The 24,309-nt window shown below is 37.3% G+C and overlaps 1 protein-coding gene across 3 annotated transcripts in view; it reads left to right on the top strand.

The window, feature by feature from the left end:
- Window positions 1-22,899, top strand: part of ZFP82 (ZFP82 zinc finger protein) — a 23,604-nt gene extending 705 nt beyond the window's left edge. Inside the window, exons 2-6 of one of the 3 annotated variants that reach the window (XM_040445736.1) lie at window positions 7,401-7,480; window positions 8,556-8,634; window positions 8,794-8,920; window positions 10,501-10,593; window positions 20,274-22,899. In XM_040445736.1, coding sequence (XP_040301670.1) covers window positions 8,803-8,920; window positions 10,501-10,593; window positions 20,274-21,619 — 1,557 coding nt within the window. In that variant the 5' untranslated portion in view covers window positions 7,401-7,480; window positions 8,556-8,634; window positions 8,794-8,802 and the 3' untranslated portion in view covers window positions 21,620-22,899. Of the gene's footprint in view, window positions 1-7,400; window positions 7,481-8,555; window positions 8,635-8,793; window positions 8,921-10,500; window positions 10,594-15,918; window positions 16,085-20,273 lie in introns of those variants that run through there. The other 2 variants (XM_040445735.1, XM_040445737.1) reach the window with 2 other exon arrangements.
- Window positions 22,900-24,309: the final 1,410 nt, after the last annotated feature.

The following is a 24,309-nucleotide window of genomic DNA, read 5'->3' as shown; positions in this document are numbered from 1 at the left end:
ACACACACACACACACACACACACACACACACACACACACACACACACACACACAGCTCTGAGGGGTCCAGCTGCAGGTTTCAGAACCACCGAGTTTCTTCCGGGAAACTGCCCAGAAGTCCGATTCCCGCCGCCCGCCTCCCACAACCATGACCCTGGCCTTTTTCTAATACTAGGAAGGGTCAACAATATTCTCCCTCTTTACTCGGTTTATGTGTGGGTGGTTGGGGGGGACAGATGGGGTCGTGGTGTGCCCTAATTTAGCTGGGCTGGGCTCCAAGAAAGGCCTGTTGTCCTAAGATTCCCTTCTTCCTCAATCTTGTCAAACCCTAAGGAAAGGGCTCTGAGGAGGAGGAGAAGGAATGCTCTTGTCCATTTTAAAAAGTTAAGGTCAAGATGAGTGGGTATTTCCTCATATAATATGAAATGCATTTTTATTTTTTAGGGCATGGGAACATTTGCTTCCTTTTTAAATTTCCTGTCGATTGAGTTAATACTTGGGCTACCTACCTAGTGCCTATATGCACTTGTCCATTTGACAGATACTTCCCATTACTTCTATGAGCTTTCTTTTTAAGTGTAAAGCTCTTAGAACAGCTCCTGACACTTGATAAGTATTTAATAAACATTAGCTATTTGTTAATGTGATTTTGGGCAATTCCCCACCCACCTCCAATAGATCAGGAAAAATGAAAATACCAAGCTGTGATGGGGATTTCCTAGTTTAAAAAAAAAAAAATGAGATGCTCAAATGGTCTAGAACAGAAATTCTTTTTTTTTTTCTTTAACGTTTATTTATTTTTGAGATAGAGACAGAGTATGAACGGAGGAGGGGCAGAGAGAGAGGGAGACACAGAATCTGAAACAGGCTCCAGGCTCTGAGCTGTCAGCACAGAGCCCGACGCGGGGCTCGAACTCACGGACTGCGAGATCATGACCTGAGCCGAAGTCGGACGCTTAACCGACTGAGCCACCCAGGTGCCCCTAGAACAGAAATTCTTAACCAGAGGTAATTTAAATCCATTTGGAGCTTTCAGGGAACCAGAAACTCCTTGAAGTTGTATTTAAGTTGTAGATATTTGTTAATATGTCATTTCTATGGGGAGGAAGTCCATAATTTAATGAGATTTTCAAACATGATCCTAAAAAGATTTAGATCTACTGGCCTAGAGTCAAAGACTAATATCTGAGAATGTACTTTGAGATAACAAATAAAATTAGTGTCTAACAATAGGAAATTCTTAAATCACACTCCATCCCTGTGATGCAATTTTATGTCATTAAACGTGAATCATGAGAAGGAAAAAATTGAAAAAAATTTTTAAAGTCTATTTATTTATTTTTGAAAGAGATAATGGAGAGAGAGAATCCCAAGCAGTGGAGCCTGACATGGTGCTTCTGAACCATGAGATCATGACCTGAGCTGAAGTCAAGAGTTGGATGCTCAACTTACTGAGCCACCCAGGTGCCCTGTAAATGATAAATTTTAAGCAATAGTCATAGTTTTGAACAAGATGACTCAGGAAAATTTTAATTACAGATGAATCCCTTTTAGTAAACTAGGGATTTGTAGAAATTTTGCAAGGATTATATCTAATGTGAAACTATAATTAGTTATGCAGTGGAGAAAGGCAGAGAGAAAGCCTCTATCGTGTACCAAATACTCCTGTCTGCTTTGGTGTATTTTTACTGAATTTAAGAATGCTGCTTACCGTGGGGTGCCTGGGTGGCTCAGTTGGTTAAGCTTCTGACTTCTGCTCAGGTCATGATCTTGAGGTTTGTGAGTTTGAGCCCCGTGTCCGGCTCTGTGCTGACAGCTTGGAGCCTGCAGCCTGCTTCGAATTCTGTGTCTCCCTCTCTCTCTGTCCCTCCCCTGCTCATACTCTGTCTCTCTCTGTCTCTCAAAAATAAATAAATGTTAAAAAAAAATAAAAAAGAATGCTGCTTACCTTGATTGTGTTCAGTCACAGAATAAGGTGAAGGCAGCACCTTGTTTTGGTGAAGAACAGTAAAAAAAACTGATGAGTGTTATTTATTTCTGCCATACTGATTTTTTTTTTTTTGAGGAACTCACTCATTTCACAGTCCTATAGACTCCTTTCTCTTAACAACTAAAAGGTAATTCCTCTCCTCAACTCTTTTTTATTTTGTTTGAAAATAGTTTTTGTTTCTGATGATAGAATTAATGCAGGTTTATTATAAACAAGAAAAATATGCAGACCTAAGGAAATTATAAAGAAGAACATTTATTTTTTTATTTTTTTTTTAATTTTTTTTTCAACATTTATTTATTTTTTGGGACAGAGAGAGACAGAGCATGAATGGGGGAGGGGCAGAGAGAGGGAGACACAGAATCGGAAACAGGCTCCAGGCTCTGAGCCATCAGCCCAGAGCCTGATGCGGGGCTCGAACTCACGGACCGCGAGATCGTGACCTGGCTGAAGTCGGACGCTTAGCCAACTGCGCCACCCAGGCGCCCCTAAAGAAGAACATTTAATTTGTTCATAGTCCCATCATACAAAGTTAATGAATATTAGTACTTTGATGTTTGTTTTTCCAAATCTTTTTTCTGTGCGCTTGTGTACATATGTTCATTTCGTAAAATAGAATTACAAAAATTGATTATTTAAGGAGATACTCTCCAACATTTTGAAAAGAAATCCCGCGCAGTCATAAGATTTATTATATTGCTGTTTGTACAGAGTAAAGGAGAGTACAGTGGTTTCCCTCTAACCTGAAATTTTTTTCAAGACTTTATACCTTTTAGGATTATGGAAACATTTATCAGGGCAACAAATATCAAATAAGATATCTTTTCAGAATTGAGGTGGGGTTTTTTTGTTGTTTTTTTTTTTTTGGTTTTTTTTTGGTGGTTCAAGGTTGCTCCTAAGTAGAGATTTGTAATAACAGTGGAACGTGGTAGTAATGATAAATAATTCAGGCATGTTATACAGAAGAACTTGATCAAATGTTTTTAATGTGTTAATATGTTCAATATGATACCTTATCAAATTTCTTGAGTTTTATGATGCCAAGTGGTGTTTCTTTGGAACTGCTAGGAATAGAGAGCAAAAGGGACTTTGTTCTACTTCTTGATTTTTATGAATCTTTTTTGCTAATATTATTTATTAAGAAGAATTACATTCTCAAACAGTTCTAAAATTTACTAATGTTGTAAGAAAGAGGAGTCCTGAAAATCTCACTATAAGAGAAAGGAGAAAGGGCATCCTAGTATTAAAATTATTAAAGGGACGCTTGGGTGGCTCAGTTGGTTAAGCATCCAACTCTCAATTTCGGCTCAGGTCATGATCTCATGGTTCATGGGTTCAAGCCCTGCATCAGGCTCTGCGCTCACAGTGTGGAGCCTGCTTGGGATTCTCTGTCTCCCTCTCTCTCTGCCCCTCCCTTGTTCATGCTCACTCTCAAAAATAAAATTAAATTAAAAGTAAAATTATTAAAGATAATTTACCAAATAATTAAAATGCTTTTACTAAAGATACTTTTTTAAACACATGGAATAACGGGCATGTAATTTTTTCATTTTATTTATTGCTTGTAATAAGGTATTTTAAGTGCTTTATATGTATTATATTATTTAACCTTCACAATAACCTTATAAGGTATATACTGTTACTATTCTCCAGTTTATCTAAGAGGAAGCAGTGGCACTGAAAACTAACATGCCTGAAGTCTCCCAGTTGATAACATCAAACCTCAGATTCATATTCTGGATCCTGACAACAAAGCCTGTGTTCTTCATATGTGAGAGTCAGTCACCTCCCACCATTGTGGATATTCTTTTTGGTCTGCCTATTGCACTTGAAAGTTTATCATGGATATCTTTCTTCATGAATTAATATGAACCAGTACCATTATTATTAATAATTACATAATATGCCATCATATTGTAGAACCTAATTTATTTAGCTGGTTGCCTTACTGTTAGGTTTTCTGACTTTTGGTTAGAAAGTATTCCTTGATGAACTTCCTTGTATATATCTCCTTGTATACTTCTATAAAAATTTTCCAGGGATAAATTCCTAGAAATGGAATTTCTAGGTTGAATTATTAGACATTTTATAAAGTACTCACAATATGCCTGATCCTATGCTAGTACTCTGAGGGTGAAAGAGTGACTAAAATGACAAGTTGATTTTTTTTTAATATGAAATTTATTGTCAAATTGGTTTCCATATAACACCCAGTGCTCATCCCAACAGGTGTCCTCCTCAGTACCCATCACCCACCCTCCCCTCCCTCCCACCCCCCATCAACCTTCAGTTTGTTCTCAGTTTTTATTTTTTAAAAAAAATTTTTTTTCAACGTTTATTCATTTTTGGGACAGAGAGAGACAGAGCATGAACGGGCGAGGGGCAGAGAGAGAGGGAGACACAGAATCGGAAACAGGCTCCAGGCTCTGAGCCATCAGCCCAGAGCCCGACGCGGGGCTCGAACTCACGGACCACGAGATCGTGACCTGGCTGAAGTCGGACGCCTAACCGACTGCGCCACCCAGGCGCCCCTGTTCTCAGTTTTTAATTGTCTCTTATGTTTTGGCTCCCTCCCTCTCTAACCTTTTTTTTTTTTTTTCCCCTTCCCCTCCCTCATGGTCTTCTGTTAAGTTTCTCAGGATCCACATAACAGGTTTGATTCTTAAATTATTATCTATCAACATAGATAAAACTGTATAGGAATTAGACTAAGTGTGATAAAGGTCACTGAAGAAGTTAGCTTGGGAATTCCTGGGAAGAAGATACATTATCTGATTATAGCAAGCTTTATCAGGTTGTAACCAAAAAATGCCAAATCCAGAGGATTTCTGTATAGGTAAATGGACTGTATGTAAGAGGTGTTATGCCTTATGGTTTTTATTCTCATGATGTTGATGCAAAATGAGACCAACAGGGCAAAAGATTCAGCACCTCTTTGGAGGGCATCATGGCTAAAATGACTGGTTCAGAAGCAAGATCAATGCATTAGTACAGAAGTTAAGAAAGGCAGCAGCAGAGAAACAAGGCATTAGATGGGGGGTGTTTAACCATTTTTTTCTAGGCAAAACTTCAACATACATGAACAAACTTACAAATCATAGAGTTGGGTCAGCTATTGGGAGCTAGAAGAAAAATATATAGTAGCTTTTTTCCTCCAAGTTCAAGAGGTGACTGCTTCAGAAGTGAGTCTTTTTCACCTATTTGAAGAAAAGCTTCCCATTTACAAAATTTCAAAAATGTCTTTCCAGAGTATATATTGCCATATAAAATTATGAAGTAAATATAAGCAAAAAGAAGAAAATTAAGATCAAAATGGGGAAATTAGCAATCTTTGCAGATCTTTTTTTTTTTTTTTTTTTTTTTTTTTTTTTTTTAATTTTAGAGAGAGAGTGTGTGAACACAAGCAGGGGAGAGGGAGGCAAAGGGAAAGAAAGAGAATCTTAAGCAGGCTCCATGCTCAGCACGGAGTCCAACAGGATTGATCTCACGACCCTTGGATCATGACCTGACCCGAAATCAAGAGTCAGATGCTTAATTATACTTTACTAATGTATTCATAATGTCCATTTTATTTTATTTTATTGAAGAATATTTTATCTTGAATATTTTGTATGTCCTTATATATTTTTAAAAGCTTAGATTTTGTGATTATCATGCACATGCACAAATATATATATCTTTTTTGCCCTGCTATAACAGGATCACAGTACTCACAACTGTTGTCACCTGCATTCTTCACTCAGCAGCATGTAGTAAACATATTTCCATCTTTCCAATTAAAAGTCTGTATTATCATTTTTTAAGTGACAAGCTTTTTCATTCTGTGGGTGCTTTATAATTTATTTAATCTATTTTCTACTGAAGGATTTTTAGATTCTTTCCCGCTTTTTTCCATTATAAATAATGTCTGTCACTACATTCTTACATCTTGTACATATATACAATTATTTTCTTTAATCCCCAGAGTAGAATTTCTGAGTCAGAAGATTTGCATGGTTTAAATGCTGCTTGGACATAATTTTTTTAAATGAATGTTTATTTTTAAGAGAGATAGAGCATGAGTTGGGGAGGGACAGAGAGAGAGGGAGACACAGAATCTGAAGCAGGCTCCAGGCTCTGAGCTGCCAGCACAGAGCCAGACGCGGGGCTCGAACTCACAAACCACAAGATCATGACCTGAGCTGAAGTCAGATGCTTAACCTACTGAGCCACCCAGGTGCTCCCTGCTTGGACATAATTTTAAATTTACACAATCTGCAGGTTAGAGTATTCATTTCCTTACAAACTTGCTAATATGGGCATAAGTACTCCCAAAGTGAGATTTAATGTCTTTTGGTGGTTTCACATGTTATTTCTATTTTTTTAGGTTTATTTATTTATTTTGAGAGAGAAGGAAAGAGAGAGAAAAAGCATGAGCGGGGGAGAGGCAGAGAGAGAGGGAAAGAGAAGGAATCTCAAGCAGGCTCGGCACTGTCAGCGCAGAGCCCAACTTGGGGCTGGAACTCACAAACCGTGAGATCATGGCCTGAACCAAACAAAATCAAGAGCTGGATGCTTAACCCACTGAGCCACCCAGGAGCCCCGTTATTTCTATTTTTTAATGAGTCCTGCATGCTCATGTTTCTCCCATTGGAACAAGAAATTCTGGGTTTCAGAGACCAGAACTAGAGTTGATTAAGAGCTGACTTTGGTTAGAAAAATGAGGAATCCAAATTCAGCTTTGCTACTTAACTGAATTTCTGCAAGTGGTTTTACTTTTATTGTAAATATTCTGGTCCATTGCATAGATAATTATTATACTACATAGCAATCCTAAGGATCCACTTAATGTATATAAAATGCCTATCCTATGGAAGTCTTTGAAATAGTTATGTGTTGTCTACCTGTTGAGAGCATGTATCCACACCTTTTCAGCCTAGGTTGTAAGAAAGAGAATGGTAAATAAAGACATGTAGGAAAGCAGTGTGGTTGATTCTGATGGAAAAAAGTGATGAGCCCAGAAGATTCTGGAAGTTATTGTACAGGCTGGCAGGCTGGTAGGGTTGCCAGTGCAGCAGTTTAACAGTGGTTAATGACTGCCAGGGTTGGGACTTAGGAATTTCTCTCTTTGTATCTGATGAATCCAAGCAAGCCTGCAAAGCTTTGAAAGATATTCTTGTTTAGATGATGTGGCCCTTTATCAGCCCTGGAATTTTCGAGGAGGGATTAGATTTTCCAGATGCCCTCAAATCTCCCTCAGTGTGTGTGTGTGTGTGTGTGTGTGTGTGTGTGTGTGTGAGAGAGAGAGAGAGAGAGAGAGAGAGAGAGAGAGAGAGAGAAGTTCAAGGGAGGGGAAAAGGACATTAACTCCAGCCATTTAGTGAGTTCTGAGGACTATCTCATCTCATGGCTTTCTTTTCTTCCCCCTAGCTCTGGCCTCTGTGAACCCTCCAGGCAAGTAAACTCCAAGGAAGACTGACCAGTTCTTGAGTTTCTAAACCATGGCCCATGTAAGTTACTGTTTCTTTCTCCTGAAAATACAGTCATGTTAATGTCCTATGAACATTTCTTTATCCTGAAACTTCCTACCTATCAGAGTCCCATCTAGGAATCTTCTCCCAGTCCTCCAAATCCAGTGAGGGATGAGGCTATTTAGCACAACACCTGTCCTATGAGTCCTCTTTTCGCCAGTCATTATTCGTGTATTCATTGAAAAAAAAACTCATTTAGCATCTCCTATGTGTGCTCAATCTTTTGCTAAGAGCTGCAGTGGGGCAGAAATGAAATCGCTTGAGGGGTATGTTTGACCATCTTTGTGAGTTGATGAAAGAGGATGAGCCCATTTGACTACTCATGGGGAAACTGAATGTTTCTGGATTTGAGTTTTCCAAGTATGTAAGATAAGATTTGCTGTTGGTTGGCCTCAGCCTCAACATATGGTGAGCTCACTTGCTTTGTGAGGCTTTTAGGATGGGGTACAGATATAATTGGGTCTTGCATGCAAAGAGATCAAGGACCTTCCCTAGGAATCCCTAAGAGTTGTATACTAGGATCAGGGTTCCATTTGTAGTTGAACAGGATATGCTGGTCTAGAATGACATCTCTGTGATTCTGGATCACCAGTATCCAGAATCTACATCCATATCTTCTAAGTCAGGAACAAGGAATGTATACAGTGAGTGATGGAAAATGGTAAGTAGGAAAATCATGCAGATACATAGTTTATAGACCTTAACAACTGAGGAGAACCTTAAATATTTTGTATAGACCAAAATGGAAGAATGATTAAGTCTCATATAGCCCTCACATAGACTATTATACAATTTTTTAGACTTCATTAAAGAATCTGTCATAAATGGAAAAATGCTTATGATATGATCTGATTCAATGATGAACTTGGAATAAATTATTCATATCCTTTTCTAACATAGAAATATTATAAGGAAACTTTTAAAAAATCTGTTCTTTAAAGGGAAAGGGTGGAAGAACTACATTTCTTGAGACTTTATGAGGGAGACATGTAACAGGCACAGGCTTATATACAATATTTCATTTAATTGGAAAACTGATTTTTTTCTTTCCCAGACATGTTTGGATGATCAAGATACGCCAGAGTATTCAAGAGGCTGCACCTATAGCAACAGGATTCTTCAAGAGCACATAGGCATGCTGCTTCAGGCACACTCATTTCCTAACTCACTATATTAAAGGCTTCCAGCCCAAGCCTTTTTGTTTGCCATATGGTCCATTTCCTGCAGTATCCCTTCCATCTTAAAACAAATTTTCTTTAATTTCAATTGTATTATATGGTTTGTCATTGCAGAGATCACTGATGTTCAGTGATGTGTCCATAGTCTTCTCTCAGGAGGAGTGGGAATACCTGGACCTGGAACAGAGGGACTTGTACAGAGATGTAATGTTGGAGAATTACAGCAACTTGGTCTCCCTGGGTAAGGTCATCCGCCTGTAGACATGTTTTCTGTAATTTCTGCTTTTTTCTCTGGAAATTTCAGTAATGTCTTTCAAGAAGCTATCTAAATTTCTGCTCCCTGTTCTCAGGTAAATGGTTTGAACTTTATTTGTTTGAAAGTGAACACCTCTGTTAGGCATATTCATCTTCCTTATTCTTTTTTTTTTTTTTTTAATGTGCCATCTTTCTCATTCTTAAGTGGCCTTTAGGCCTTCCTTATTGATGAAAAAAGGGTGGATTTGAATACAGTCTTACTAGTGTCAAAGAAATCAGGTTTCCAGGGTACCTGGGTGGCTGAGTCATTCAAGTGTCTTACTCTTGATTTCTGCTCAGGTCATGATATCACGGTTCGTGAGTTCAAGCCCCATGCTGTTATTGCGGAGCCTGCTTGGGATTCTCTCTCTCCCTTTCTCTCTCTGCCCCCCCCCCCCCTCCCCGATGGGGATGAATGCTGTCTTTCTTCCAAAGTAAATAAATAAACTTAAAAAAAAAATCAGGTTTCACTTTGTATGTGAACTCAGAATTGCTATAGGTGTTTTGTTATTTGTTGGTATACCTGTTAAGAAAATAGCTAGACCATGTATCTTGGTTTTAATCTACCAAAAGAACAGATAATATTTGTAGTGTTAAGTTGGATCAACAGGATTTATTTACAATTCAAGACAACTCATTCCTTTTGTTAATAAACATATTCACTTTTACCTACTTTCATGATTAAAAATTAAAAATCCAAGAACTTTGCATTTAACATTATATTAATATCATAAGAAATAACAATAAATGCTTCTGGAAACTTCTTGTTTTCCCCTCAGCAAAATAACAATGACAAAAAATAATAATAGCTAATAAAATACATTCGACCCTTGAACAACATAGGAGTTAGGGATGCCAATCCCCTATGCAGTCAAAAATTTGCATGTAACTTTTGACTCCCCAAAGCTTAACTAATAGCCTACTATTGATCACAAGTTTTACTGATAACATAAAGTTGATTAACACATATTTTGTATGTTATATGTATTGTATACTGTATTCTTAAAATAAAGTAAGCTAGAGGAAAAAAATGTTAAGAAAAGCATAAAGAAGAGAAAATACATTTACAGTACTTATTTATCAAAAAAAATCCACATATATGTGGACTGTTGCAGTTCAAACCTGCATTGTTCAAGGGACAACTGTGTATATAGTGCTTAGTACATAGCCTAGGCAGTGTTTAGATATAGGTATATGTTAATATAACTGTCACAACAATTGTGTATGAAGGGTACAATTACTATTCTTAAAACTAGGATGTGGCAGAGACAGGATTTGAACTCGGGCAGTCTGTGCTCTCAACCACTTGCCTCAAGAAGGATTACTTGTATGAATATAAATTAATCTATTTATTATGTAACCTTAATATGAATGTTTTCTAGCTATCTTGCCCTTCTTTGTTCTAAAGGCTTTATCAATTACCATCTGACCTGTAGTTTATTAAGAAGGTAGCCAAGATTGAATCAAAGTAACTTTGAATTTATTTTTTATTTCCATATCACCTTACATTTCATTTCTTCTAATCAGGATGCTTCATTTCTAAGCCAGATGTGATTTCCTTGTTGGAGCAAGGAAAAGAGCCCTGGAAAGTTGTGAGGAAAGGAAGGAGACCATATGCAGGTGAGTGAGCCCCAATTAAGCAGGGGGAAGCCATCACCAGAGGAAACCACACAACTAGTTAGGGAAGAGGCACACTCTACTGCTGTTGTTTAGAAAGTCCTCTTTAAAGATCCAAGGCCTGGGGTGCCTGGCTGACTTAGTCAGTAGAGCATATGACTCTTGATCTTGCAGTTGTAAGTTTGAGCCCCACGTTGGGTGTAGAGATTACTTAAAAATAAAGTCTTTAAAAAAATTAAAAAATTAAGGTCTAGGGCCTGAAAGAAAAAGGTCTAACACCTGAGGAGCAAGTTAAGGTCTTAGCAGGGGATACTATAGAACTATTTATTTATCCATTTACCACTCTTTTGTTGTTGTTGCTGTTGTTCTTTCAAATTTTCCTCCTCTTTGAAGGGGGCATGGGTGGAGAGGTGCTCTCTTTGTTCCCTGTTGACAACCATTCTATCTATATTTTGATTCAGCTGCTTTCTTCTTTTGTATTTATAAATAGTAGATAGTTAGACTAACTGACTGATTGACTTATCTACTTACCTCTGAGCTGGGCACTGTGCTAGACACTATCAATATAGTAGTAAATAAAGCCAATAGAGTCTCTGTCCCCCATGGAATTTACCTTGTAATAAGAGACACATAGTAACTATAAATAAATAGGAAATACAATTTTAGGGGGCACCAGGGCGGCTCAGTTAAGTGTCCGACTCTTGATTTCAGCCTCATGATTTCAGACTCTTGATTTCAGTCATGATCTCACGGTTCATGGGTTTGAGCCCCGTATCTGCCAACACAGAGCCTGCTTGGGATTCTTTCTGCCCCTCCCCCACTTGCATACACATGTCCAGTCTCTCTCAAAATAAATAAATAAACTTTAAAAAAATAATAAAGATAGATAACTTCAGGTAATAAGAGAGTACTATGAAGTAAAGTAAGCAAAGTAAGAGAATAGAAAATGGTGTAGGATGGAAAGCTACTTTAGGAATGGTCTGAGAAAACTTTTTTGGGGAAATAAAAGACTATAAAAAGAATATACTTGACATTCTAAGAATACGTATATGTTTTATCAGCAATCACAGTTTTATATGAATTACTCGAAGATAGATCCTTAGATCGTAGAATTTCATTCTCTGCTTTTTTCCCTGTGTATATATATATCTACCTTCATATCAGGAAGAAACATGAATGTGATAGACTATAGGAAGAATGATCCCTTGGTTTAGCTTCCACCTCTGTACTATTTTAATCTCTCTTTGAATGTCTTTAAAAAAGATCCTCAACATTCTTTATATAGAGAGGTATATGTTGTCATTCTGTATTTTGCTGTCTGTACATTCAGGTCTGGCTGAGGAGACTCATTTTAGGCTAAAAGTTCTTGTTGTAACAGGGCCATTTCAGTGCCTACACTATCTATAATGTTATATCTTCTGACTCACTCTCCACCACAGGAAGTCTTTTTCATACTTAGGTAATTAAATGACATTTACAGTTATTAATGCTGAAAAAAAAAAAAAAACCAATGAAATGCAGAGTTTCCAAATGAGTAAGATAATGTAAGTTTAATCAGGAAGTATTCAGCCAAATGACAACTCTTGACTCAAAATTAGACATCTTAAACAAGATCATTTTTTTCTTTCATTTTCTTTTCTTGCTTTGTTTCTTTCTTCCTTCAAGTAACTTTTTTTTTTTTTATTTTTTTTTTCAACGTTTATTTATTTTTTGGGACAGAGAGAGACAGAGCATGAACGGGGGAGGGGCAGAGAGAGAGGGAGACACAGAATCGGAAACAGGCTCCAGGCTCTGAGCCATCAGCCCAGAGCCCGACGTGGGGCTCGAACTCACGGACCGCGAGATCGTGACCTGGCTGAAGTCGGACGCTCAACCGACTGCGCCACCCAGGCGCCCCTCAAGTAACTTTTATTGAAGTATAACTTGCATACAGAAGAGCAGATAAATGAGAGAAGGCTTTTTTGAGGAGGTGATATTTGAGGAGAGATGTGAGGCTCAAGCCATGTGATTCTCTAGGGCAAGAGCATTCTGAGCCAACAGAAAAGGCCTAAGGAGGAAGATAGCTTTGCATGTTTGAGGAGTAAAAAGAAGGCCATTATGGCTAGAGGAGGAGGAAGGGAAAAGAAAGTAACAAAAGACGAGATCAGAGTTAGGCAAAGGTCAAGTAATATAATCATTAAGAGAAATTGGAAGCTATAGCCTGCTATATAATCTAAAATGATCCCTCTGGAATGCAAACTGGTGCAGCCGCTCTGGAAAACAGTGTGGAGGTTCCTCAAAAAATTAAAAATAGACCTACCCTATGACCCAGCAGTAGCACTGCTAGGAATTTACCCAAGGGATACAGGAGTACTGATGCATAGGGGTACTTGTACCCCAGTGTTTATAGAAGCACTCTCAACAATAGCCAAATTATGGAAAGAGCCTAAATGTCCATCAACTAATGAATGGATAAAGAAATTGTGGTTTATATACACAATGAAGTACTACATGGCAATGAGAAAGAATGAAATATGGCCCTTTGTAGCAACATGGATAGAACTGGAGAGTGTTATGCTAAGTGAAATAAGCCATACAGAGAAAGACAGATACCATATGTTTTCATTCTTATGTGGATCCTGAGAAACTTAACAGGAACCCATGGGGGAGGGGAAGGAAAAAAAGAGAGAGAGAGAGAGAGAGAGAGAGAGAGATTAGAGGGGGAGAGAGCCAAAGCATAAGAGACTCTTAAAAACTGAGAACAAACTGAGGGCTGATGGGGGGTGGGAAGGAGGGGGTGGGTGAGTGATGGGTATTGAAGAGGGCATCTTTGGGGATGAGCACTGGGTGTTGTATGGAAACCAATTTGACAATAAATTTAATATATTTAAATTAAAAATAAAATAAAATAAAATAATCCCTCTGGTTGAGTATGTAAGCAGGAAGGACCAGTATGGAGGCAATTTCAGCTGTTTGGACTAGAAGTGATGGTGGTTTGGATAAGAATGGCAACAGTAAGAAAAAACAAAAAAAGAATGACAACAGTAGGAGGTAATAAGAAGCTCTTAGACTTGTGATATGTTTGAAGGTAATGCCAAAAAGAACATGCTGATAGGATCATAAGTGGATTAAGTGGGAAAGATCTATCAAAGGAAGAGATAAGTGTGTTAGCTGGGTAAATAGAAGCACAATTTACTGAAGTGGGGAAGATAAGAAGAGCCGGTTGGAAGGTGGACATTGAATTCTGTTTTGGATATTTTTAACTCTGAGATATGTTTCTCTTTGAGATGTTGATTAGGCAGCTGAATAACCTGGAGCTCGGGGAGAGATTATGGTCTATTGTACATCTGGGAGTCTGTGGTTCAAATTTAAATCCATGGGTCTGAACTGGATCATTTAAGGAAGACATGCTTGAAGGAAGAAAGCAGACAAGGGAAACTGGCCTGAGGATTGATTCATGGGGCACTTCACCATTTAGACCTTTGAAAGAGGGATAGCAAAGGAGATAGAGAAGGAACAGCCACTGACATAAAAACAAAATGTTTCAAAATGATAGTAGACAATGGAGATGGAGAATTCATCCCAGGTTCTGGCAAGTGATTTCAGTGAAGTCTGGGTGAAAACATGATTGAAATGACATAACGAGAGAAGGGCAGGTGAGGCAGTGATGAGAATCAGTATAAGAATTCTTGGGAGGAATTGTGTATGAAAGGAAGTGGGAAATGACATTCATAGTTACACTGGGGATATGAGTTATAAGCAGTGTATTTTGTGATATATTAGAACATGTTTGTGTGTTCATGAGAATGATTCTGTAGGTGGGGGAAACTGATGCAATAGAGAAAGAAGATAATTGTGGAAGCTGTGTCCTTGAGGTGGGAGTGGAGGAAAGGGCATAAGATCCAGAGAATAAGGTATAAAAAAGAAAACAATGTAGTTATGAAGGCAGGTTGGTCAGAGGTGGTGGAGAGAAGATAGCATATTCTGTTGTTGCTATTTTCTCAGTGAAGTAAGAAGATAGTCATGAATAGAATGTGAAGATTATTCAATATTAGCATTCAGTGTGGACTTATTCAGAATGTGTTTAAAATTGATTCTCAGAAGTACAGTTTCTTGGATGTCAGGCTTTTATTAAACTTAAATGTAATTATTATATATATAGAGAGAAAGTTCTTATAGTTTTCTGTATTCTCATTAGCAGTCTTTAATATATTGAATAGAAATCCTTTGGTTGAATAGAATTGGGACTGGTATTTGGTTTGTTAATTCATAAAAATGGGTTAGATATTTTATTTTTTTAATGTTTATTTATTTTTGAGAGAGAAAGAAAGTGCAGGGTAAGGAGGGACAGAGAGAGATAGGGACAGAGGATCTGAAGCAGGCTCTGTGCTGACAGCAGAGAGCACGATGTGGTGCTTAAATCCGTGAACTGTGAGATCTTGACCTAAGCTGGTCAGATAGATCCTCAACCAAATGATCTGCTCAGACGCCCCTAGAGATTTTATATATATATATATATCATAAAAGTATTTTAACTCTCAACATGAAAATGTATCTTTATTTATTAATTCAGTTGAGATATGTCTAAGCCTGCCTTTCTAATGTGTCTCATCATATTTAATTTTTCATCTAAACCACATACATAATGCATAGTTTATTATTTCTAGTTAAAAAGAATTTTTTTAAACAAATCTAATATATTGTAATTGAAATTAAATCAGTGGTCACTTCAAGAGTGTGGGGTGGGATCAACTAGGGAAGAGTACAAAAGAGCTTTCTGGAGGATAGACTTTTTTTTTTTAACTTTATTTATTTATTTTGAGAGAGAAAGCATGAGTAGGGGAGGAGCACAGAGACAGTAAGAGACTCTCAAGGCAGAGCCCAATGTAAGGCTCAAACTCACAAACCCTGAGATCATGACCTGAGCTGAAGTTGGACGCTTAACTGACTGAGCCTCCAGGTGTCCTAGTTTTAATTTTTTTTAAATAGAACAAGAGCCAGACTTGAAGTGTGAGTGCAGACTATTTCTTGATTGTCATGTTTTCCCCCATCTTTTACTCTAACTCCTCCAACAATTTTTGAAAGCTGTGATTTTTTAACAATATGTATTTACAATCAGTTTTTCCAAAGTGTTCAATTTCATTTTCATAGAGTCAGTCTCTTCTCATAGTTGTTCATGAGTTTATTATTTAATTAAATTAGATACCTTAAGGGAAAAAGTGAAACTGGCCTAAACTTGTTTGGAATAAACACTCCCTTGTAAAGCAGAAGTACTTTGTCACCTAGACCTAGGGATGTGACTGTATCCCCAGGACATGACTAGCCACTATTTTCTCTCTCATGCCCTAGCCCCCATGTCCATTGCCTGCTGTGGAGGCAGACAGGAGTAGTTGCTATCTGGCCTGAGAAAATCTGCAGGATTCAATATACATGGCCACTTTGAAGATAGTATTTATCCTGTTGTCACCCATTGTCACCCATACCTGCTCAGCTTCTCAGCATGAACATACACTTGGTAGGCCATTCTCACCTTGTACAGAGTAATCTCCATCTTGTGATTTTGCATGTCATTTCTTTAGAAAATCTAATGCCAAATGCTTCGTATTTCAGAGTTTTCCTTCATAAAGGTTATGTATATATTTTCAGTTTACTACCTGACTAGAATCTTCTTTTCTGCATTATATTTTATTGTTAAACATATATATTAAAGCTATTAGTTTTTGTATTTTGATTTTATATCCCACTACCCTACCTAAATTCTGTTACCATTTACATTATTTAAACCTTTTAAGTGTTCCAATTATGTAATCATATCATCTGGAAATACAATTTTACCTCCTCTTAAATTTTTCTACTTCTAGCTTTTTTCTGATATTTAAGTGTATTGGCTAATAACTCAAAAGCTGCCTTTAATATATATTTTATCATTTTAGGGAAGTAATCATTTCTATTTTATTGTGCTGTTCCTTTAAATCAGGAATGGTTCCTATTTTAGTTGCCTTTCAGAATCTCTGAAGTTGATCTTGTGGTTCCCCCCAAACCCCGCAGCCCTATTTATTTATTTTTTAAGTTTATTTTGAGAGAGAGAGAGAGAAAGAGAGAGCATGCACGCAGGAAGGGGAGAGAGGGAGAGAGAATCCCAAGCCAACTCTGCGCTGTCACCGCAGAGGCTGACCCCACAAGCCTGACCCCACAAGCCTGACCCCAGGGCCTGAGATCAGGACCTGAGCCAAAATCAAGAGTTGGATGCTTAACCTACTGAGCCATTCAGGCACCCCTGTGTGTTGATTTGTCTTAATAGATTTCTTCATATTGGACCACTCTAACATTCTTTGAATAAATAACACTAGGTTTTCAATATGCTGTTTTATTAGATGTTTTAGAATTTTTATATCAGTTTTCAAAAAATTGGTATGTAGTTTTCTTTTTATGAGTGATCTTTATTTAGTTCAGTATTACTCTATGAAAATAGTTTGGAAGTCCTCCTTTTTCTTAGTTCTCAGTCTTAATAGAATTTAGATAGTCTACTCTTAATAGAATTTAGATGGTCTATTCTTTAAAGCTTCTTTCCTAGGAGAAGGAGATGGTAAGTCTCACCCCATTCTCTATTTGCTCTATGAAAATTAATGTTTAAATTTTTTTTTTAACATTTATTTATTTTTGAGACAGAGAGAGAGCATGAACGGGGGAGGGTCATAGAGAGAGGGAGACACAGAATCTGAAACAGGCTCCAGGCTCTGAGCTGTCAGCACAGAGCCTGAGGTGGGGCTCGAACTCATGGACCGCGAGATCATGACCTGAGCCGAAGTCAGACGCTTAACTGACTGAGCCCCCAGGCCCCCTGGAAATTCATGTTTAAACATTGTATCTCTTCTGTGGTCAGTTTTGGTAAATTATATTTTCCTAGAAAATTATTCATTTTAGGTATGTTTTAAAATTTATTAGCAAAATAATCTTTTTTCAGCTGGCCTCTGTATTCGTGGTTATTTTCACTTTGCCATTTCTTATTTCTATGTGCTTTATTGCTGTTTTCTTTTTTTTTAAATTTGTTTAATGTTTATTTTTGAGAGAGAGAGAGAGAGAGAGAGAGAGAGAGAGAGAGAAAGCGAGCATGAGCAGGGGAGGAGCAGAGAGAGACACACACACAGACTCTGAAGCAGGCTCCAGACTTTAAGCTGTCAGCACAGAGCCCAACTTGGGGCTCTAATCCACGAGCCTTGAGATCTTGACCTGAGCTGAAGTCTGACACTTAACTGACTTGAGCCACACAGGCATCCCCTTGCTGTTTTCTTTATATTAACTAACGCTTTAGCTGTTTTGCTGATTTTTTTTTAAGTTTATTTATTTATTTTGAGAGAGAGAGAAACAGAGCATGCAAGTGGAGAAGGGACAGAGAGAGAGAATCCCAAGCAGGCTCCATACTGTCAGCACAGAGTCTGACACAGAGCTCAAACCCACAAACCATGAGATCATGACCTAAGCCTAAATCAAGAGTCAGTCGCTTAACTAACTGAGCCAAGCTGACACCCTGATTTGTTTTTTTAAAGAATGCTTTTGCTTTATGTATTAGTTCTTTTTTTCTGTTTTCTGACTAGTTATGCATTTATACTGATTAATTTATTCCTTCTGCTTTGCTTCAGTTTACTTTATTCTTCTTCCAATTTCTTTGATTTTTAATTAATTTTTTCTCTCATGTTTATATTTATGTAAATATTTAAAGTTTTCAAATTTTTTTCTAAGTGCTGTGCTTATATTTTATAGATACTAATTTAATGTTGATTTTTAAATTATTACCATTTTCTAAAATACAAAAATACTGTTTTGGAACTTATTTCCCTATTGATCTAAAAGTTATTTAATATAGACTTCTAAAATTTCAAGTGGGTTTATTTTTGGCTTTTTAAAATTTTATTATTTCTAGCTTCAATAGAAAATGTTGATATGATTTCAGCTTTTTTACACAGACCATATTATAATAACTGAAACATCCTCCTTTTTCTCTCTCATACATAACTCATTCAGCACTTAAATATTTCTCTGCTATTTCTCCCACTGGTTTACCATCTTCTCTCTATATCCAGCATGAACTTTGTTAGCAAATTTTTCATACTCAAGTGACTACAAGACCCATTGTCCCTTTTAGTGAGTTTCTTACATATCACATCTTTTTCTTTGCTAAGTATTTCATAAGAACTTCAGTAAGGTATAAACATGTTTTCCTGTGTGGAAAATCACTGGTACACATTTCTAGGAAATAAAGGAATAGCTTTGCCTCTGAAGGAACGGAAAGGAGACTTGAGTAAGGGGATGAAGGAACAAAACTAGTTGAGCATTTATAAAATGGATGAATAACAGAATAAGCTTAAAGAGAAATCAAGTGAATAGAACTCTTCAGCACTTTTATTGTGTTGTGGAGACAGAAAATAACTCACAGCTACATGAAGTAAGGAATGGACATAGATTAGGGGTTTAAGCAATAAAAGGATATATAGGAATATATAACCATCATTTTCCATTTATATGTTTAACTAGACTAGCTTGGATTAATAAAGGGAATATTTAATCATTGTTATAATATGTGAGAGATTAGAGACAGAAATATGTTCCAAATGAGTATATAACCATGGGAATTGAAAGAGTAAAACTCATTATGTGCTATGCATGTATTATTTAACAGAGAGTAGAAATTGTTTCTGCCGTTGAAGAAGTTTAGGGGTAAGAAAAGCAGAGAAACAATTGGAAAAATTTATAAATATATAATTTCAACCCAGATATATGTTGATATGTAATACACATATATTATATGTCAGTGCATAGCCCGATGCGGGGCTCGAACTCATGAACTGGGAGATCATGACCTGAGCCAAAATCAAGAGTCAGATGCTTAACTCACTGAGCAACCTGGGTGCCCCAACAACATAGGTTTAGAGTCAGCCTTAAAGGAATAACTTTTAAACTAAGACCTCAGGATGAGAAGTAACCAGCTATTCAAAGAGCCCAAGCAGATTTGTGGAAAATAGAGCAGACTAAGATGATGTGTTATAGGTTAGTGGAGGTCTTTTAACCACAGCAAGTTTGATTTTATTCTAAGAATAAAGAGAAGTTGTTGAAAAAAGTTAAGGATGAATTCTTAACCTTTCATTTCCATCAGAACTGTGTGGAGAATATTAAATATTGGACTGACCAGGACTGTAGAATCTGACCCAGGTGGTTTAGGTAGTGTCTAAACCTCAATATTTATAACAAGTTCCTGTGACTTCTACTCCACATCTCAGCTTGATACCCACTGACTTACTAATCACCAGCCTCACTTTGTTTCTTCTTTTTTAGTTTATTTATTTGTTTATTTTGAGAGAGAGAGAGAGAGAGAGAGAGAGAGAGAGAGAGAGAGAGAGAATCCCAAGCAGGCTCCACTATCAGCACAGAGCCCCATGCAGGGCTCAATCTCACAAGCCATGAGATCATGACCTGAGCCGAAACCAAGAGTCGAACGCTTAATCGACAGAGCCACCCATGCACCCCACCAGTCTTATTTTCTTAACATGAACTTTCATTTTCCCTGGTGTTACTGTATGCTTTTTTTTCAACTTGCATATTTTCAGAATTTCATTGAGTATTACTTTAGTTGTCTATTATTTCTACTGTAGAAATTTTACTTCTTTTAAAAAAGGAAACTATATGTTTGCTCTCTTATTTTCTTTCAGATTTAGAGACCAGGAAGTTATCCTCAGAAAATGACATTTATGAAATAAACCTACCTCAGTGGAAGATAATGGAAAGAATTAAAAATCATGGCCTTAAGGGCCTAATTTTAAAAAGTGACTGGGAGTCTAAAAGAAAATTTGAAGGACAGGAGGAATATTTCAGTCAAGTGAAAATTACATCTCAAAAAGTGTCCTCTTATCAAAAACGTACATCTCTAACTCCACATCAGAGAATTCATTTTGTGGAGAAACCCTATGAATGCAAAGAATGTGGAAAGGCCTTTAGAGTACGCCAACAGCTTACTTTTCATCACAGAATTCATACTGGTGAAAAACCCTATGAATGTAAGGAGTGTGGAATGGCCTTTAGACAGACTGCACACCTTACTCGACATCAGAGACTTCATTCTGGTGAAAAACTCTATGAATGTAAAGAATGTGGAGAATCTTTTATATGTGGCCCAGACCTTAGAGTACATCAGAAAATTCATATTGGCGAAAAGCCCTATGAATGTAAAGAATGCGGGAAAGCCTTCAGAGTGCGAGGACAACTTACTCTCCATCAGAGGATTCATACTGGTGAGAAACCCTATGTATGTACAGAATGTGGAAAGGCCTTTAGACAGTATGCACATCTCACTCGACATCAGAAGCTTAATATTGCTGACAAACTCTATGAATGTAAAGAATGTGGGAAGGCCTTTTTGTGTGGCTCTGGCCTTAGAGTACATCACAAACTTCATACTGGTGAGAAACCCTATGAATGTAAGGAATGTGGGAAAGCTTTCAGAGTGAGACAGCAACTAACACTGCACCAGAGAATTCATACTGGTGAGAAACCCTATGAATGTAAGGAATGTGGAAAGACCTTCAGTCGTGGTTATCATCTTATTCTTCATCACAGAATTCATACTGGTGAGAAACCTTATGAATGTAAGGAATGTTGGAAGGCCTTTAGTCGTTACTCACAACTTATTTCACACCAAAGTATCCATATTGGTGTTAAACCTTATGACTGCAAGGAATGTGGGAAGGCTTTTAGATTGCTCTCACAACTTACACAACATCAGAGTATTCATATTGGTGAGAAACCCTATAAATGTAAGGAATGTGGGAAGGCCTTTAGATTGCGCCAAAAACTTACTTTACATCAGAGCATTCATACTGGTGAAAAACCCTTTGAGTGTAAGGAATGTAGGAAGGCCTTTAGACTTAATTCATCCCTTATTCAGCATCTGAGAATTCATTCTGGTGAGAAACCTTATGAATGTAAGGAATGTAAGAAGGCCTTTAGACAACATTCACACCTTACCCATCATCTAAAAATTCATAATGTAAAAATATAAGATAGTTTTTCAATCCTGTCTTGTAGAATACTCTATGAATATAGTAATTAATCCTTTTTGCTTCCTTCATACAGGCAATTGACTTAAGAGGTTTTATATCATTACAAGAATATGTTAATTTAATGTATTCCACCATCACTTAAGCCTGATAAACTTTACACTTACTCTAAAAACTAATCCTAATCAGTGTGACAAATGTGGGAGACACTTATCTCTGTCCCATCACTTTCCTACTTGTATTATATTGACAAGATGCTTAACTGCTCTGTGCTATAATTTTTTCATTTGTAAAATGGTAATACAATACTGTGGCAGAATAAAAATTGTTGCAAATTGTTTGACATTCCCCCTTTCCCCCCATCAAAATCTGGAATCCACATCCGTTCTCCTTGAGGATGGGCAGACCAAGACTACTTTGACTAGTAATAGTACTGCTGTGCCAGTTTCCAGGCTTTACTGGTAGATTTTACTGCATCTCTTGGAGTGCTCCTTTAAGCTTAGGTTCTGAATTCTGTTAAAAAGTCTGTCTGCTCTGCTGAAGAGACCACATGGAGAAGCCCTAAGACCACAAAGAAAGAAAGAGGCACCCTTCTGAGCCCAGTCTTCCACACATGCCTACCAAGACACCAGACATTTAAGTGAAATAGTGTTGGATCTTCCAGACCACCCAGCAGCTGAGTACCCACTGAGTGACTTCAGTTGATACCATATAAAACAGATGAATCTATCAACTGAGTCCCTGCCCAAATTCCTGACCCACAAGATCATGAGATATAATAAAATAAATTTTGTTTTATTATTATCATTAGTATTACTCCTTTGAAAATTCATATGAAAGACTATGGGCACAAAGAATATAGAAATGCCTTCCACCAACACTCACCCTTATTTAACTTCAGATAACTTACTCTTTTTAAAATAGTTCAAGTGAGAAATTGTTTTTCAATTTGTTCATAAAAAAGCAGATATTCTACAGTCTACATTCTCTGGCCCAAGTCTAAATTTAACTTAAAATTAACAAAGAATAACGTAAAAATAAACTTTGGAAATTAAAAATTACTTGTATTATAACTTCTGTATTGATTTTTAAAAATACATTGTAGCCTTTTTTTGTGCTCTGGTTGTCCTGTCTTTCATTAGTGAGAATCCCCTCAAATTGGTTCCTATGTCCTTTTGTCATGACAAAAGCTTTTAATAGCTTCCTTTTTTCCTGACCAAATGCACTGGTCAGTTATGAAGCATATTAGGGTACTTATTGATAAATAAAGGGGAAAAGTGGAGCATTTATTTTGTCTTTCCTTTATGACCTATATAAGACAACCAAAAGTTGGTGAAGTAAAGTTCTTTATTATTATTAGAGAACTCTAGTCAATAAAGATCAAAGGAATGACAGAATTTGAAAAATCACTCTTTAATTTCTGAAATACTGGATCTTGGTGGTGATTTCAATGGAAGCAAAGATCATTAGTGAAAAAGATTGATAGGAAGTTTTTAATGGATCAGAATGACAGAACCTACATTTACATTACATTACATCAACATCTCAATTAGATCAGCCCCACTATGTGCCTCTTGCTTGTGCAGTGGCTATATGTAGTATCATTTGTTAAGTGTTCTTACCCCAAATGTTAACTCAGAAGTAAAAGTGGGTCTCTAAATCTAATTACCAGGTTACAGGAAACTTGGGGAATAAAGGAACAAATTAACGACACAAAGAAGCAAACAACCAAACCCAGAATGTACAAAATTCCACAGAATAAATGGTCTTGGTTCTTTTTAAAAAAATTTTTTTTTCAACGTTTATTTATTTTTGGGACAGAGAGAGACAGAGCATGAACGGGGGAGGGGCAGAGAGAGAGGGAGACACAGAATCGGAAACAGGCTCCAGGCTCTGAGCCATCAGCCCAGAGCCTGAACCAGGGCTCAAACTCACGGACCGCGAGATCGTGACCTGGCTGAAGTCGGACGCTTAACCGACTGCGCCACCCAGGAGCCCCTAAATGGTCTTGGTTCTTAACCAGTATAGGTTAAGACAAAAGAATGTTGCAAATTAAAAGAGACTTAAGAGACATATCAATTAAATACAGTGTATGGAATGTATTGGAATCCTTGTTTTAAAATGTACCCAGGATTTGTTTTAATCAATTATGGTACAACATGCAGATACAGAAATGATTGTCATGAAGGAAGAAGTTTAGACTCAAAGATCTCTAAAAACAGGAGGCAACAGCATGCCCACAGGGCCACATGGGGAAATACCCAGTTATGTTGGAAGGCAGAAGTGGGGAAAGGGCAGAGCATGGCACAGAGCCTTTGCTGAGGTTTTCTCCAAAGAATGGGTGACACTGGGTAAGTACACTGAGGAAGTTTGGGAATGGAATGGATAGTGGGTTTTTTTTAATATTTCTTTTTTTTTTTTTAAGTTTATTTATTTTGAGAGAGTGTGTGTGTGCAGGAGGGAGAGAGGGAGAATCCTAAGCTGGCTCCACAATATTAGTGTGAGGAGCCTGATGGCAGGGCTCGAACTCATGAACCTGTGAGATCATGACCTGAGCCAAAATCAAGAGTCAGATGCTTCACAGACTGAACCATCCAGGTGCTCCTGGATAGTCTTAATAATTTCGGAGGTTCTGAGGTATATGAGTAGTCCCTAGTTGTCTGGTACCTGGCCCTGGGGTGATTTGTGCAGG

This window comes from Herpailurus yagouaroundi, unplaced genomic scaffold, assembly GCF_014898765.1.
Source record: "Herpailurus yagouaroundi ecotype Mexico unplaced genomic scaffold, PumYag 194, whole genome shotgun sequence".
In the NCBI taxonomy this organism is placed as follows: Eukaryota; Metazoa; Chordata; class Mammalia; order Carnivora; family Felidae; genus Herpailurus; species Herpailurus yagouaroundi.
This window is presented reverse-complemented; position numbering and strand designations above follow the sequence as displayed.